The sequence below is a fragment of the Misgurnus anguillicaudatus genome, chromosome 21 (assembly GCF_027580225.2).
Source record: "Misgurnus anguillicaudatus chromosome 21, ASM2758022v2, whole genome shotgun sequence".
Classification (NCBI taxonomy): Eukaryota; Metazoa; Chordata; class Actinopteri; order Cypriniformes; family Cobitidae; genus Misgurnus; species Misgurnus anguillicaudatus.
Genome location: NC_073357.2, coordinates 56,336,488 through 56,352,644, shown reverse-complemented (window position 1 = coordinate 56,352,644; position 16,157 = coordinate 56,336,488). Strand labels below are relative to the sequence as shown.

At 39.9% G+C, this 16,157-nt stretch overlaps 2 protein-coding genes and 1 long non-coding RNA gene across 5 annotated transcripts in view; 2 read left to right on the top strand and 1 right to left on the bottom strand.

Moving 5' to 3' along the window:
* The first annotated feature begins 1,164 nt into the window (after positions 1-1,164).
* Positions 1,165-5,413, top strand: fgf3 (fibroblast growth factor 3). The gene is made up of 3 exons (XM_055214420.2): positions 1,165-2,390; positions 3,576-3,679; positions 4,107-5,413. The coding sequence occupies exons 1-3, from the start codon at positions 2,114-2,116 to the stop codon at positions 4,494-4,496; spliced, it is 771 nt and encodes a 256-aa protein (XP_055070395.1). The 5' UTR covers positions 1,165-2,113; the 3' UTR covers positions 4,497-5,413.
* LOC129451386 (uncharacterized) overlaps positions 5,322-16,157 on the bottom strand; it is a 22,594-nt gene continuing 11,758 nt past the window's right edge. The window contains exons 2-4 of one of the 3 annotated variants that reach the window (XR_008646745.2): positions 10,808-10,975; positions 5,926-6,039; positions 5,322-5,753 (exon numbers count right to left, since the gene is read on the bottom strand). This is a non-coding gene — a long non-coding RNA (uncharacterized lncRNA). Of the gene's footprint in view, positions 6,040-10,807; positions 10,976-16,157 lie in introns of all 3 variants that reach the window. The other 2 variants (XR_008646746.2, XR_012360096.1) reach the window with 2 other exon arrangements.
* On the top strand, positions 10,449-14,238 carry fgf4 (fibroblast growth factor 4). Its single transcript, XM_055214422.2, has 3 exons — positions 10,449-11,122; positions 12,165-12,268; positions 12,887-14,238. The coding sequence occupies exons 1-3, from the start codon at positions 10,831-10,833 to the stop codon at positions 13,061-13,063; spliced, it is 573 nt and encodes a 190-aa protein (XP_055070397.1). The 5' UTR covers positions 10,449-10,830; the 3' UTR covers positions 13,064-14,238.

Genomic DNA, 16,157 nt, shown 5'->3' with positions numbered 1-16,157 from the left:
ATTTGCTTTTAGAAATGAATATTTTGTCATTTTAATACAGAGGTAATACTGCAGCATTTCTATTCAATAGGGTGATCAGTAAAAATCCTATTTTTATGCTTTGTAAGAAATAGCCTGCAGTTTGTTAATTTACGCAGCAAGGTTGACAAGGTTAAGTTAGTATAGGTAAAGTGATTAATGAACTCAAGATACACAAAACAGACTTTAACATCGTACATTTAACCATTGAGCTTTTAAAATAATCGGCAACATCCTGAGTCCCCCCTTCTCTCTCTCTCTCTCTCTCTCTCTCTGATTATTACTGCTGGGCTTTGTGGGCGGCTGTGGGCCGTAATTAAAATACTTCCAGAAAGAAACAGCCGACCACATCAGAAATGCAACCCTCCGTCAGGATCAGACCACATCAGAGCGTCTCACTCAGAATGGGTCACCAGAGCATCGCATGATGTACATCAGTGGGCCGAACCTCCGTCTGGTCTGACACACACCGGCCCCGCGACAAATAACTCACCTACTGTAAGTGTATGTTAAACCTGTGCGACAAACAGGTCGCAAAATGATTTGTGGAAAATGAAGGGCGGCTTCCCACGAGCCTGATCTGGTGTTGCGCCAAAGGGCAGGGAGATTTGTAGATGATGGTGCTAATTACGAGAATGGTAACCATAATGCGACCAAGATGGAAGCAATTTAGGCAGAAGTCATGTGCTACTCTTCCACCCACTGACTGCAGGAGCTGCAGTTTAACTGGCTGCACGGCTGCAGTTTAGATGGCTGCATGGCTGCAGGAGCTGCAGCTTAAGTGGCTGCATGCTGTGCGCACTCGCAGTCCGATTCTCCCCTCGAGAGCGCGCAAATCGGATCCAGTCAATTTATTTCGTGCTTACTGAGCCATAAATCAATAATGAAAACGAAGCGTTGTTTACAAATGAGAGAATGGAATATGCCTCTAAATCAGGACTTGGGAAAACTACTTGGATTTCTTTCTTTAATAAAAGCATGAACACGCAAAAATCTCATTATAGCAAAACTTTATTATGTCCCTTATTATAGATATGTGACAGTTTGGTTGAAAATGAGTATTTTTTTGCAAAAAATAAATAAATAAAAAATGCCCCATATATATTTCTCAAAATGTTGAAAGAAAAATGTTGTGCGCGCCTGTCTGAATAATTAGGTTTAAACAGAAACGATTAGATTAAAATGCTGTAAAGAGCATGTATATTAAATATATATAATAAATCCATAACTTTTCCACTTACAAAAAAGCAATAATTTATTTATTTATAAAAAAGTTGTATTTAGTTTATGCATTTATTTCTTTAGGCTTAATTCTTATTTCAGAAGCCAGAGATCATTTTTGTCGGTCACTGTTTTACTTTAAGATTGACATAAGACACATTCCACGCATAAATGCGGATTATTGTAAGCCACGTGTGTATGTCTACGAATGTTATCATCACCGCTGAAATTTGCTAACAGCAATGAAAACAAAATTGATAGTGGCTCACCCAGGGGCCGGTGCACATGCCTAAATACCACAGTGTATAATTTTCGGCTATATAATTGAGCTTTTGGATCTTTCAAAAGAAGCAAACTCTGCCCTTGGATGTCTCTCTCTTTGTGATGCGGTTTTCCGCTGTAAGCCACCGTGTGTAGTGCTGTGTAATTTTATCCACACTGCAACCTCTTGGTTCACACAAGACTGATACCTTGCCTCCTCTTTTCCTTTGTATCAATTGGTCGGGGTTCGGGCTATTGTTGCAGGAGGGCTCTTTTATTTCTGTGCACACTGTCGATCAGCGAAATCTCACGATAGCCTCCCTGTGAAACCGACAGGGCTTTTTCTCCTCCTCGGTCAGATACAGTCCGCTTGGAGAGCAGAGAGGAACCCATGCGCACCAACGACGCGAACCCATGCCGTTGCCCCCACAGATGACCGAGGCTTTTCCTACAAGATACGCGTACTAAAGAGAGGACAGATGGATACATAAGTTCTCTTTTACTTTCTGGATCACTGCTTTTGCGGCTCTGACAAATGATACGATTTTGATGGGACCCGAGCGCCAGCTATTTCTATTCCAGCGAGATTTTGCCGACATCCCGCCATGCCACAATGGTTATAATTCTGCTCTTGTTGTTACTGAGCTTCTTGGATCCGAGTTTGCAGGAATCTCTGCCTCCGAGGCTAAGCAGGACCCCAAGGGCGCCTTGTGCCAGGGGCCAGGCTTGTGACCCACGGCAGCGGCGAGATGCTGGTGGACGCGGCGGGGTTTACGAGCACCTCGGGGGTGCTCCGAGACGCAGAAAACTTTACTGCGCCACAAAATATCATTTGCAAATTCACCCGAACGGAAAAATAGACGGATCTCTTGAAGAAAACAATCCTTTCAGTGAGTATCACGCTTCATATTCGTAAATGTCAACTTTTTTTCAACAAATTTTTTCAGAGTTGCATAATTGTGCCAGAGTAGCCTACATAAAAAAACATTTTGCGCTGCTGAAGAGTACGCATTCAATAACTAACATCCAGGTGTTCAACGTGTTTTTTTAATTATGTGAAATGTGTGAACAGAAATGTAATTTCAATCAACATTGTTACCACGTGAATATAAACGCAACAACCTTAACGTATTTACGCAGTGTTTTATTAAATGCGCATCACAACCTTAGCAGCTTGTAAATGTTTTCAACGTTGTTGAAACTTTGTAAAAAGATTATAAGAACGTGTTAAACCATAAAAAACACGAAATAAGTTATTTTGTGACAGGAGATACTCTAAATGTTTATGTATTGCTTACATTGTAACTCAAGTGGGCGAGATTGTGTATCCTTTATAATCTTGATTTATCTTTCTTTCAATTACTGCATTCATTTATCTGTCTTAGTTTTCCAATTAGTTAAATCCGAGTGCCCATAGACATTACCATATGAAAACGGGATTGAACAGACAATTTAACATAATGACTTAAACAACGGATGTGTTTATCCAACGTAAAAGGATGATTATTCGAAACAGAAGAATAAGGAGAGCCATTAATCAATGGCAAAAAGGGGAAGAATAAACATCCTCTTAAAGAGGCGTTTAGTGTCTGTATATCTAACCTGACAGCGTTTGTCCTGTAGACCGTGACTCAATCAACGTTTAAAACCTTTGTGATATATAGAAAATCAAACATAAAGCATATGGTGCGTGCGTCCTTGAAAATTGATCCTGTAGTGAAGGAGATACATTCCTGTTTATTTTCATATGTAACCTACTGCGGTTAAATCTTCTTTGGAGATCATGTAGGCATTATTTACCAATAAATAATTATATTATATAAATGTATTAAATTAATAATAACTTATCAACTAAAGTCTCTTTATAGAAAGACAACCAACCGTGACAATTTTGTGAAATTTGTACCAATCAGATCTGTCTTTTTATTTAATCCTTCAGATTATTAATTATTATCTAAATATATTTTATACATAAATTTCGATTTGTATTTAACAATTTTAATCTTTACACACATTTTCACACGCGGGTTGCCATTTCAACTGCATGCGTATTAACCGTTGCACTTTTTTTCCAGGTATACTCGAGATCACAGCTGTCGATGTTGGTGTGGTAGCGATCAAGGGTCTGTTTTCGGGAAGATACCTTGCTATGAATGAAAAAGGACGTCTGTATGCTTCGGTAAGCGTCATGTCACATCGAAAAATCAAGTAGCCTATAGCTGAAATTGTGCTGGTGGTGGGATCAGATAACAGGCAGGGCTATTTGAGGCTATTGCCACATGGTGGTGTTTTTCATGCGGAACGAGTATGCCCACATGTGGCTTGATTACTGAGCATTAGATTACTGAGTTTGTTTCTCAGTGGGAAACTTGTCACCCAAATTTATGCTCACCAGAGAGTGATAACCTCATCTGAGGAAATGCTCTCTCTTTTTTAGCAGATTACTGTTGTGGTGTTCAAGATGGAAATTTATTTGATCAAGAAGTGTCCTTATTGTCACTTAATAAAATGCCTCACATGGCCAGTATATCAATAAAGCATCCAAATATTAAGTAAAATGAATGGAAGTTCTAACCCAAACGTTTATTTGGTTTTCACCCTTTTAGGAAGTCTTTAACCGTGAATGTGAGTTCCTCGAACGCATTCATGAATTAGGCTACAACACCTATGCATCACGGCACCATGCCACCACCCAGCCACCACCGGCAGGGTCCAGCACAGGGGGCGGCAAACGCCGTGCCAGTTCTAAAAGGCAGTGGTACGTCTCCATTAATGGAAAGGGCCGGCCAAGGAGAGGCTTTAAGACACGAAGCACAGACAAAGCTTCCCTCTTTCTTCCCCGTGTTCTGGGCAACAAGGACCACGAGTTGGTACGCAAGCTCAGAGAGAGCCAGCGGCATCAGACAGGTGCTCATAAAGTCCCTGCGGGTCGGGCAGAGCGAAGGCGACGACGACACAGGGGCTCCAGGAGACACAGCAGAAGGGCCGACATTTAACACTGTCTTTACACAGATGGAGGAGAGAGCCAAAGCCACTGCGAGGACTCAAACTTAAAGGAAAAATGGAACGCAGTTGGACGATTTACAGGAAAACCCGGGGAATTATGCTACGATTTCTTGCAGGAAGGACTGAATATTGTAGAGAAAGATTATTTTCTCATACAAATTATAAAAAGTGCAGCCTCTGATACACTCCAAATAGGTTTATGTGACCAAATTAACACTACTGAAAGTTTTGTCATTTACTTTATACGACAAGCACCACGTTTAGTTTGTTTTCGAACGCCTTTTCTGTAAAGGACGTGTAATTATTGTACATAGCTGTACAGTCGTTTCTTTTATATTTGAGCAAAATAACATAGAGTAAATGTTTGTAATCATACATTAGGATGTCGGACAAGTGCTTGACAATGCCAATGATGTGTTATATGACTGGACTATGGCTTTATAGGTGGTGTACAAACAAGCACTTTTTTCTTACTGAAGTATAAAGTAGAAACGAAGAAACAGCCGCATAAAACAGATGCTTTTTAACTTACATGTGATAGGCTACTGTTCTTAAACTGCAATCAGGAGTACTTTGTATATTACTAATGTAATGCATATTTATTTTTGTTTATATGTCTTTAAGTTATTGATGGCATAGTTTTCCAAATATCAAGGATTTTTCTCCAAAAAATATGAAAGAAGAGTCACCGTTTTTAGAGTAACACTGTTATCTTTAATATTATTCCAACTGGTCCCGTAAGAGAAGACTCTTTTTGGGTTTATATTATGTTTCAGTTTTGTATTTCCTAATACACATGTGAGTCTGAAACATAGCTTTGATAAATGCCATTTGTATTGAACACTGTAATCAAAGTAATGCATATAAACTGCATTGTTGACACTGAAAGCTGAACATCTAGAGGAATGTCACCAATAAATTATATGAAACTATATATTTTCGTCTTGTTAGTCATAGACAACTTTGTATTTGCCATTTCTTGGACTAAATTTGAGACTCAATAATGTGCTTAAATGTATTTCATTTTACAACAGATAACCTACAAACATATATTTAATGTATAGGTTAATTAAAGCTTTGATCGTCAGAGAGATTCATGTTGGTGAATGAGGCATTTGGTTGCAGTTATATTCAGCCACACTTTGAAAGTGATCGCATAGATATTGAAGTCTCTCAGAAGTCTAGCTAAGAAGGACGTCCTCTTGGGACCACCCTTTCTTTCTCATAAACTACTATAGTGACATCATCTGGGAAAAGTAATGTAAAAAAAGTGAAAAACAAACAAGGTCTGCTCTCTTAAATGCATGCGCAATCTTCTTTATCTTTTTAAACTTTAGTGTTTCATAAGACTAAATTATTAAAGCAAAGATCTGCTCTTTTGAAATCTATAGGAGAAATAAAAGAAGTGATATTCTATACTTGGTAGGTTTGAGAGCTTCCTGGTGGTCACAAAGGCATATCTCTGGGGGAACCTGGGAAGCCATGTCGCTGGAGACATCCCTCTTCCTTTTTCAAATGGCGAGAGCCTGAGATCTAAGAAACAAGCAATCCCAGATGAAAAAAATATGACTTAGAAAATGTAATGTGTTGTGTGGTTTATGAATGCCAAACTCTAATATTACTCAACAGGAATGCAAAACTCTTGAATGACCCTTTGTGTTCACCGCCTGATGATACCTTATTTGTCACTTACCCATACATAAATCCACAAGAGATCAAAAACTACAAGGCATATTCATAATTTTATTAAAAGAATGAAACAGAAGAGTGCCCCCTCTCCTAGCATCATTATAAGAAAATATAATTGTCATAAAAATCCACCTATTGGGACTTCCACTTTAAAAATATATTAAATTTGACCTATAAAATGTTTTGCTTCTTTTATCCAATGAAATATATTTAACCTACCGGCAAAGTTTGTTTTGTTCTTTAGTCCCAGTTTTAAGTACCTATTCAGGCACACGACGCCCCTATTAGTTCAGTGGCATATAACAAGCAAACAGAGACCCAGGGGTTAAGGTTCGAGCGACTTCTGATGACCTGCCATCAACAATAACGCGTCTGCCGCCATGTCAAGGGGATATGAGCGCTCATTAACGTGGCTGCCAAGAAACTCTTTAGTGTCCTATAACGCGCAGCATCGCAAAGATCATAGCTCTCGTATTTAATTTGAATGAATCTCAATTGGTAGGGCAAATGCAAAAGTTCGTGGTATCGATCTCCTATAAACGTGCATGTAAAGTCGCTTTGGATAAAAGCGCGCCTGCTAAACGCATAAATGTACATTTTTGGAGAAAAGCGCACAAAACAAGACACACAATGCAGTTATCAAATATGATATTTACACACTGATTCAAATAGATTTGAACTTTGCACTCAAACTAAATTACTCAACGAGTGCATTCACAGAAATTACTTGAAAGCTCCGCGCTTGTGAAAACTGCTCCAATTAAAATCACTGAGATTCAGTCTCTTATTCTTCTCTGGCCCGAGGGCCTCAAAGGGTCTCTGCTCCTCGTGCCCATCTAATTGGTATCGTCAGGAATTCCTCAAGTATTGACCCAGTGAAGCCTGAGGGGCTTTGTTCACAGACAGGCCTCCTACTGGCCATCTTTGTAGACCCTGACCTCTGCACCAACATCACACAATATTGCTTCCAGCTTTACCGTTTTATTAAGTGAAACATTTCGGAATGGTGTGACTGATAACCTTAAATACAATGACACGGGTTGCAAAAAGTGATTTGCAACAGAATTAATTAGAAATGGACTGATTAATAATAAAAATATTGAAAACGCGTACGCATTTAGGACACGCAAAAAGCATTAAGACATAATTTTACAAACTATTAATAAATATATTAAGGAATGTTAATGAATACAATTAAATCCACGCAAAACGCAAAATTAGTTTAATTTAGATATTATTTAATCACCTCCATGAATAACCATATCTAATAATTATCTCCAAATACGTGTTTGTCTTTTTGTATGCATCTAGTGTGCGAAAAATAATTTAAATTTGCATATATTAAAATGTTATAAGTAATGTTTAACATCTCGTATCAGTTTTAAGCAACATCATGGCAAGCGCATCACTGCAATTTCCAAGAGCATCCTAAAGAGGGAAGCACTGACTTCTTCTGACGAGTCGCTGTGAAATCGACAGTACATTACCATAGGGTTGCCAGAGCCAATCTAGACCTTGACTGTCTGAGTTTTATAGCAATGTCTGCTTTGAGGTTCAGACAGAGAGGGGTAATAGTCTTTAACAATCATTTGCTTTTCGGACACGTGTGCAGCAACTGGACTTTTGGACAGACGTTAAAAAAGGATGGCTCTCCAAACCTAACCAGCAAATCAAGTTTCATGTTGTGATAAATGTATCGTTTATTTCTTTGTATTTAGAAATACAGCAGTCAGCCCTAATAAGCCAAACTGCATACATCATAAGAGTAAAATAAGTGCTGTAACGCAATAACTGTGCGTCTGCGCGTTACGCATTTCGTGCCAGTATCATTTAACGAAATCAATATAACCTATTTCATTATTTAAACAGGAAACTCCTAAACCTAACTTTCTATACCGTCTACTGATTGATTGACAGCTGAATCTTTAAATCACTTCTTCTACACGGCATGTCATTTTATCGATGTTAATATGAGAGCTGTCAATACAGACATCTAATCTTAAAAGGATACGCTTCAGGTAACAACATTTGTTTTATTCTCATAGACAGTTAAGGATTTTAAGAGATGCAGAACTCAAGCGAAGGAGCGCGACTGCAGCACCATGGAGAGCGGCGCAGCGCCCCGTTATTTAAAAATTCAATTCAATCCTCCGCATGCGTTCACAACATTGACCTGTCATTAAAACGTGCGTCAGCTATGTTAGTTGCTAGTCCCATAACCACTATTGCTATTTTGGCCAGGCATAATCTGTTTAAAGTGATGCACTTGCTATAGTTTGATTTTCTTGCAAAACTACCAACAACCAATTGCAACTAAAGCTACTGTTTACTAAGCTTAGTGCGCGGTTGTACATGTTAGTGTACGCCAGTCCAAAACGTGCGAAAGGGGTTAAAGTTAGCATTTTCAGTAAAATAACATAACAGAATGTTCAACAATGATTAAAAGCTTTCCCAAATCGGACTGCTTTGAAAAGTGTCTGTGAACAAAGCCGCACACTCTTAGATCCAATGAGTCGCTTGACAAACGACCTATTCCTGTGTGCCCCCCAACAACAAGCAACGATTACTGAACCGTCAGACCTGGGATGGGAGGGGTCGCCTAGCTACAGGATGAACAATTTTGGTAACAGGCTGATAGTCTAGGGGTATCCAACTCTCTGCTTTGAAGTGAAGAGAGGAGAAAACGGTTTTGCTTGGTTAATTTATGTTTTGTTTACATTACCCTACAGAGGACATGCAAATTAAATTTCAATCTATGGTGTCTGGGACATTTCACGACTCATTAAACCTGAAAATCCATACGGCATTGAAAAAAGATCAATTGTGTATGACTTGCTTTATGTTATTCTTACCCAGTATGCTAAGAGCTATATTCTTCTTACATGTTGTATAAACAAATGCAAACTTAAACTTTTTAAAATAAATGTATTCAATTATTGATAAAACATATATATTCGCTAACCATTTACATTGAGAACGCTTGAGGTATAGGACTTCTGTAAAAACAACAGAATATGCTCTTATCCTATAAACAGCTGTGTAATTAAACCCTCGTCGCAATTTGCTTCAATTTAGTAAACACACCCTCAGCTTTCACTTAAGATATTCATTCTTTTTGCGCGTAAAAATTCCCACGCACTTACAGACGTTCCTATCAATAGTAACGCAAATTACAACCTTGTGATGTTTTAAGGAGAAAAACTAGATCTAGTCTTACTTTTATGTTGATAAGTGTTTTTACCACCCCCCGTTGCCTTCCCGTTTTACGTCGCATCCTCGACACAAGCAGCAGGGAGCGCGCATTACCCGGGGCCGCGGAGAAAGCTTGACTCACAGTGTGATGTTTCCAGTGGTTTACATTTTTCTCCCCCACAATGCTCTGACGCACAACATTCACTGTACACTCGTAAGAAGTCAGCTACTGCATTGTCAGGGTCAATTATCTCAAAGCCCCTACGATGACAGTTGGATATCCAAGGCTTGAATGCACACTATCCTTTACGCACTCCATCACCAGTGTGGGGCGAGGTACCAAAATACCCAGTACGTCTGCAAAGCAACAACTTTTGTGTCATTATACTTAAACCACCGTTTATATGGCACCATGGGTATGGCTTTACGATAATTTGTTGTATACATTAGCTATTGTTCTTTCGGAGAACAGGGCTGTCTTTTCTCGTCAATTAGCATTTGCAGTTCGTTGAATTCGACTTTTGTTGTTTTCCTGTTATTGTTCATTTATAGACATGTCTCCTGCCTTACACTACAGTCTGTTAACTTTGCGATTTCCGATGTTACATCCTCCCATACATAAATTATTTTATTTCTGTCCGATTATGAAGGAAGCTTTGCACAAAGAACTGAGTCTATTTCTGAGCGTTTGCACTCTTAAAAATAAAGGTGGTTTAAATGAATCTTTGCAGCCATTGAAGAACCATTTCTGAGTTCCCCAAAAAAAACTTTGTCAATAGTCTTTATAGTCTGAAAAAAACCTTTGTGCAAAAGAAAAGGTTCTGTGGATATTAAAGGTTTTTTTGATGAATCAAAGAAGCTTTTAGGATCCTTTCTTTCTAAGAGTGTGCTGATGGGAGACTGATAAGGCCATTATTCTCTTGGACAGTTCTCTTCTAACTTGAATGCGAAGAAATGTTGTTCCAATATTGTGTGGCATCAGTTGTGACGTTTGTCTTACCATTTCACACTGGCGCGCACACACGCGCCCATACGCGCTGTAGTCTCACTGCCCCGCAGCATGGACGTGCGCACATTATAAGGAATCAGCGTGTTCGGAGTTGCGCACAAGGCTGCTCCGTCATGCACTAGGTAGTGTGTGATGTAATTTCACTGCAGATATAAATAACGTCGGCAAGGGAAAAGTAGCATGGCTGAGAGAGGCTAGCCTTCACGGTCAATATTTTTCAACTTTTGCGTAAAAATCCAAACAGCTTGGATACAAGCACAGAGAAGGAACCCACTGAGCGCGACTTAATGCCGCTCACTGGGGCTGACATCAGCTCTGTCCGTGCGTAAGCTATTTTGGCATTTGGGCGTCTTTCGGCACAAATATAGAGAAAGACGGTATTTTTAGTCTTCAGCTCCTTCAGACACTCACCCGTGTCCATACTGGTCAGAAGGATGAGTATTCAATCGGCCCTCTTACCAATACTGGTGCTGGGACTCATGACAAGCTCAGTGCGCTGCGCTCCGCTGCCCGGCAGACAGAGCGGCCCCGTGGAGCGACGCTGGGAGACCCTCTACTCCCGTTCCTTAGCTCGGATCCCTGGGGAAAAAAGAGATATCAGCCGGGACAGTGATTATCTCACGGGCATTAAAAGACTGCGACGTCTCTACTGCAATGTTGGCATTGGGTTTCATCTCCAAGTACGGGACGGTAAAATTACCGGCGTGCACAACGAAAGCGTCTACAGTAAGTTGCATTATCTCTTTGAATAGTTGAAACATGTATTTTAACAATTTACTTTAAGAAAATAACTGACACATATTGTAGCATGTTAAGAAAAACAACTAGCCTATAAAGTCATGAAAGGGTAAAAACATAAATAACTCGTAAAAATAAATAACGCGTAATTATCTAATTTTGCATTTTCTGGGTATATGGTTTGGTCAGTAAAATCAGGTTATACACCATTCGGTTCTAGAAATCACAACGCAAAGCCTGCTCTGTTGTTTTTACATTTACATTTCTCGGATCATGTCAGGTGTGGTAGTGCACCAGCATCTGGCATCCTGCGTTACACACGCAACAGGTCTCAGTAACCAGAGTAGGGCTCGGAATCGGGCCAAAATCTCATGCCTAAAGTTAGGAGCGAGATAAACTCATCCTTTACGGTAGATTAACCCTTGGCAGTGCTTTCAATTAATGACTATCCCAGACAAGTGCACATGTTAGCAATAGGCAGACGTTGTAAACATCTGTTTATTTACATAGTCAAACTAAAAACAGTCCCATTGCATGTTTATTTTGGTTTGTTGATATTCCAGAAACAAAAAGTTTGCTAACTGAGACTGAAATTCTATACATTAAAAAGTTTCCAATGAAATAAAAAATGTAATAATCCGTTACAGAAGTCATTTTTCAAACACTTTTTAAATAAAAAAAAAACGTATTCAGTGGAATAAAAAAAATGTGACTTAATATTTTATTAAATAGAAGCTACAAATAAAACGTTATTTTGATTATTAAAAATAACGACTTTAAACAAATAAAATAATTGATTAAAAGATAAATATTGGAGGTTTCACAAAGTATAAATAATAAAAAAATAAACGAATAGATGCAATACTGTTGGAAAATTTGAAGAGGCGGAAGGTGTAATTTCCTTTAAAAAGATGCTCTGGCAACCTAAATGTAAACACTTAGCATTTACAGAAAACCAGTCATCACTGGGAGTTGCCAGACAGGGCTAAAGATATACAAAGTCATTTATTCCTTTTGTTGTATGTTTCAGGTCTTCTTGAGATATCTCCGGTGGAGAGGGGAGTTGTGACACTGTTTGGCGTCCGGAGCAGGCTATTCGTGGCAATGAACGGCAAAGGAAAGCTTTACGGATCTGTGAGTGTATGAAATGATTTACAACACGTTTCCGCCCGTGAATGTTCTTATCAGAGCTCGATGACATATCCCCCTGTACTTGAGATGTACCCCACACCCCCCTTTCCCACAGTCTCCGACTGCGTTGCATTGTTGCACTCAGTCGTGGCGTGCATCCAGTGACCAGTGGTGTTTTCATTGTGGGCCGGACAAACCCAGGAACGGTAGCGCAGTAGATCATTCAGACTACGCATTCCATTCTTAGCATTGCCAGCCAACACATGCACCTACTGTCCTCTCTTAGAGTAAAGATGGACTGGCCAAAGAGGACCACCCAACCTGTACGCTGTTGGCCTCTTTAGTGCCATTACGCACAGGTTAGCCAAATCCCAGGGAAGCTCCTCAAGTGCGTAATTTGATTATAGACATCATTTTAACCTACCACAAGATGTCAAAGTCAAAGACCTAATGTCACGCAAAACGTTTCACGCAGACCTTGATTTGGTATTGGTATAGATTGGATAAATGCGCACGGCAATGAATTGGTATTGCGCTATTAAAAGAAAAGGCGCTAAATGAACGCATCACATTATAAAAATGTCAATAGAAATAAAAATGTCCGTTTTCCTTTCTGTTTAGGCGCAGTACACGAGCGAGTGCAAATTCAAAGAAGAGCTCCTGGCCAACAACTACAATGCGTACGAATCGATGGCACATCCCGGGATGTACATTGGACTGAGCAAGGCTGGCAAAACAAAAAAAGGAAATCGAGTAACCACGGCCATGACGGTGACACATTTCTTGCCTAGAATTTGACTCCATTTGGAGAGGCGCAAATCTTAGAGCGCGGCGGAGGAACGCGGGGAAACTCCGGGACGATGCACTTTCTACACAAGTTACATATGAGGTTATTATGTGTGTATCGCGTCATGTATGTATATACCAGACTATTTATAACTGTTGATTTTATATGAGGTGGAAAAAACAATTAATTTATTTGTTACTTGTTAATTTATCCTCACTGCTGCTACCAGGTGTTTATATCCAAGTGAAATTCCTGCAATATATGTACAAGATGTTTTTGCACTGTCCGTCTTGTTTAGGAGGGGTGGTATTTGTCCTCCATTGGAAAGAATTAGGAACGTCTTATAGGTCAACTCGTTAAGGTGTATCAACCCCCCCATAGTATTAGCACTGGAGCAATTGTCCAATGTCTGGGCTCCTTTGTGCGGAGCTCGGATCTAACTGAAGCAGTATCGGCTTACTCGAGCTTACTGAAGTTCTGCCCCTTCAAATCTGTTTTTAGCTCTGCCAGGGGGTTGAACTTTGAACTTCTCCGCAGTCAATCTATGTCACATCTCCAAGGCTCCGTATAGACAGAGAGAGGGAGAGAGAGATGATTTCTTGAACATACAGAAAAAGAATTTCAAAATTCAAAGGCATGACTGTAGGTTGCAATGCAGGCTATGCAGATCCTGTACCCCGAGCCCCTTTAAAAAGACATACTTTACATAAGCCTTTTACTACATATGTCATGTCAAATATCAGTGTTCTTCTATGGCGGCGTGCGACACACAAAAACAAAGACATTACGGTGTTGTGGTTCGCATAGAATTCATGTAAAACTAAAATGCCACAACCTCCACGTTGAGTTATTGCTCGTTTTCTACCTCATGCAGTCTCCGAATCTGAAAATAAGCTGACACTGAAGCTTAAGTTTTAAGTTCTTCTCAGGCGTTTCCAAGGCCACTCTCTCAAAGTCCTGGCGGCCACCGCGTCCTAGTCGCGCCTTATCACATTTGAGCTATCTTTACCCTGTGATTTACTTTTAGAAAGGATAATCATGTTGGAAATATTTGCAGACAGCTGTTACACTATATGCTCAACCAGTAACCCTATATTTTACTTTATATATTTTGTAAATATCATGTGAGGCTGCTTTTCAACTCTGGTATTTCATGTTGGTAAAATAAATATTCAACTATACTGTACATTCATGCAGGGAAAATAAGCTTTTCACTTTAGACTTTTTGTTTTTAAATATATATGTATAATATTATCTTTAAAAGCATTCCTTAATGTCATCGTTTTGCGAAGAGGCCTGCAGGTACGTTAAATTGAGAACATTTGAAACAAAAAAACATGGATTCTGGGAAGAAAAAAACTTAAACACATTCTGAGATTTTGTTATTTGGCCTAATCTTAAAGCCCTTTGAGTTGTTACATGCCCGAATTTGTCGTTTGTTACCTTCCTGGATGTGCACATCAATTAGTTTCGCTTGATGACTCCGAGCTAAAGCCGGAGGAGGGTTCCTCCGTTTCTTCCCTTTTCACATCTGTGCCAAACCTCTTTCCAAATTTGCATCAGTGTGGATGTTGTTTACAATAGACCCAATGGCCACTGAAGGCAAATTATTCCTCTGACCCTCATCTAAATCACTGAACTTGATTTGTTTAACAAGAACATGCAATATCAACAGGCATGACCTGATAGATCAGTGAAAACTCAACTTCGCACGAAACAACAATGTTCCAGACTGTTGAATAAATGGGCGCTTTTCGGAGATGAACCGGGACAAACACAATACCGTTCTCTGTCACTTCTTCCCATGTGCCTGTTATTATCGCAATTGGGTCCTGTAGTTGTTTGCTCTGAATCCTGTTGACATTTACCAAATATTGTCTGTAGTTTTATACAGGTCCTGTTGCATTTTGTGTATGTGCTGTGCACATGATGATACCCTAACTTAAATGGAAGTTAATAAATATGTCAATCACACTTGTCTGAGTGTTTTTAATCCTAAATAAGGAAACGTTTCCGTCAAAAACATCCAAAACCAGAATGCCTCCCAGCATAACTATAGCATGAGGCCTTACCCTGCTGACGCTAAAAATAATAGCAGTCTTCGGTCACCAGACTACGAGGATCCGCCTGGAGGACCCGCCTGATATTTCGACCTGCCAAAACACTTTACCGCTGTGGTTTACTCGTGCCACGGCCCAGTGTGCATATTGGGTGCTTTTACCGGTCAGTTTTGGAAGTGGATTACTTGTGCCAACTTCAACGCTGAAGGTTCAAAGCAGGACTGCGCTCAAGGCCTTCCAGGCATGCAATCCCATGAAAGAGGAAGCCGTTTTAAAGTGGCCCCTTCCTTTTTCTGTATGCTGACTAATGGGGACGTACTGTATGTCAGAGACACCAAGTTGATCACGTTGTCACAAAAGCCAGTCTGACATACAGATCCCATCTCTAGATCAACTGCCGATGCTATTGTCTTACTCGGGTACAATCCACAAACTGACATTTTATGCAAACAGAGTTATGCATTTCCATGTTTTACTGGCACGTAAGCCTTGGATTACAAAAGGGGACGTGATTGACAAAAGCTGGGCTACATCCATTGCAATATGTATCCAAGCTAAGTAGTTTTAAACAGTTAAAGAGCCAACTCGTTCACATAATACACAGGTGAATGTCTGGCAACGTGCACCCCCCCATCCCCCTAAAGAGTCTCTCTTATTCAGACTTGACAATACAATGCAGTATGCACTCAGTCTATTCAAATAAACCTCACACTGAAACGCAGGACGGGCGATGTGAGACAGGTGTGGTCACTTAATACACATGTATTCCTGGCCCTGAGCTCGGGCTAAATGGAGCCCTGTCATTGGTTGAAAGAATGACAACTTTCTGCTTCAATAAACTCAGCGTGGCATGCATGAGGGTTGCGAAGGCCCCCCTAAAAATAGTTTCTACGCACCACCTATCTGCGTCACTTTCATTGTCTGTCAACCAAATAAACATCCATGCACATCTCTCAAGTGCCTCTTTACCATTTGGCCTAAAACTGTCTTTATATCATAACAGGCCTTTCAAGTTTTCGTGAGCACAAAGACTTCACAAGGAAAG

Excerpts from the sequence above, each read along its gene's own strand:
- fgf4 (XM_055214422.2), top strand. The coding sequence starts at position 10,831 with ATGAGTATTCAATCGGCCCTCTTACCAATACTGGTGCTGGGACTCATG. Across the intron at positions 11,123-12,164 it reads GCACAACGAAAGCGTCTACA|GTCTTCTTGAGATATCTCCG; the intron begins GTAAGTTGCATT and ends TGTATGTTTCAG. Across the intron at positions 12,269-12,886 it reads AAGGAAAGCTTTACGGATCT|GCGCAGTACACGAGCGAGTG; the intron begins GTGAGTGTATGA and ends CTTTCTGTTTAG.
- fgf3 (XM_055214420.2), top strand. The coding sequence starts at position 2,114 with ATGGTTATAATTCTGCTCTTGTTGTTACTGAGCTTCTTGGATCCGAGT. Across the intron at positions 2,391-3,575 it reads TGAAGAAAACAATCCTTTCA|GTATACTCGAGATCACAGCT; the intron begins GTGAGTATCACG and ends CTTTTTTTCCAG. Across the intron at positions 3,680-4,106 it reads AAGGACGTCTGTATGCTTCG|GAAGTCTTTAACCGTGAATG; the intron begins GTAAGCGTCATG and ends TCACCCTTTTAG.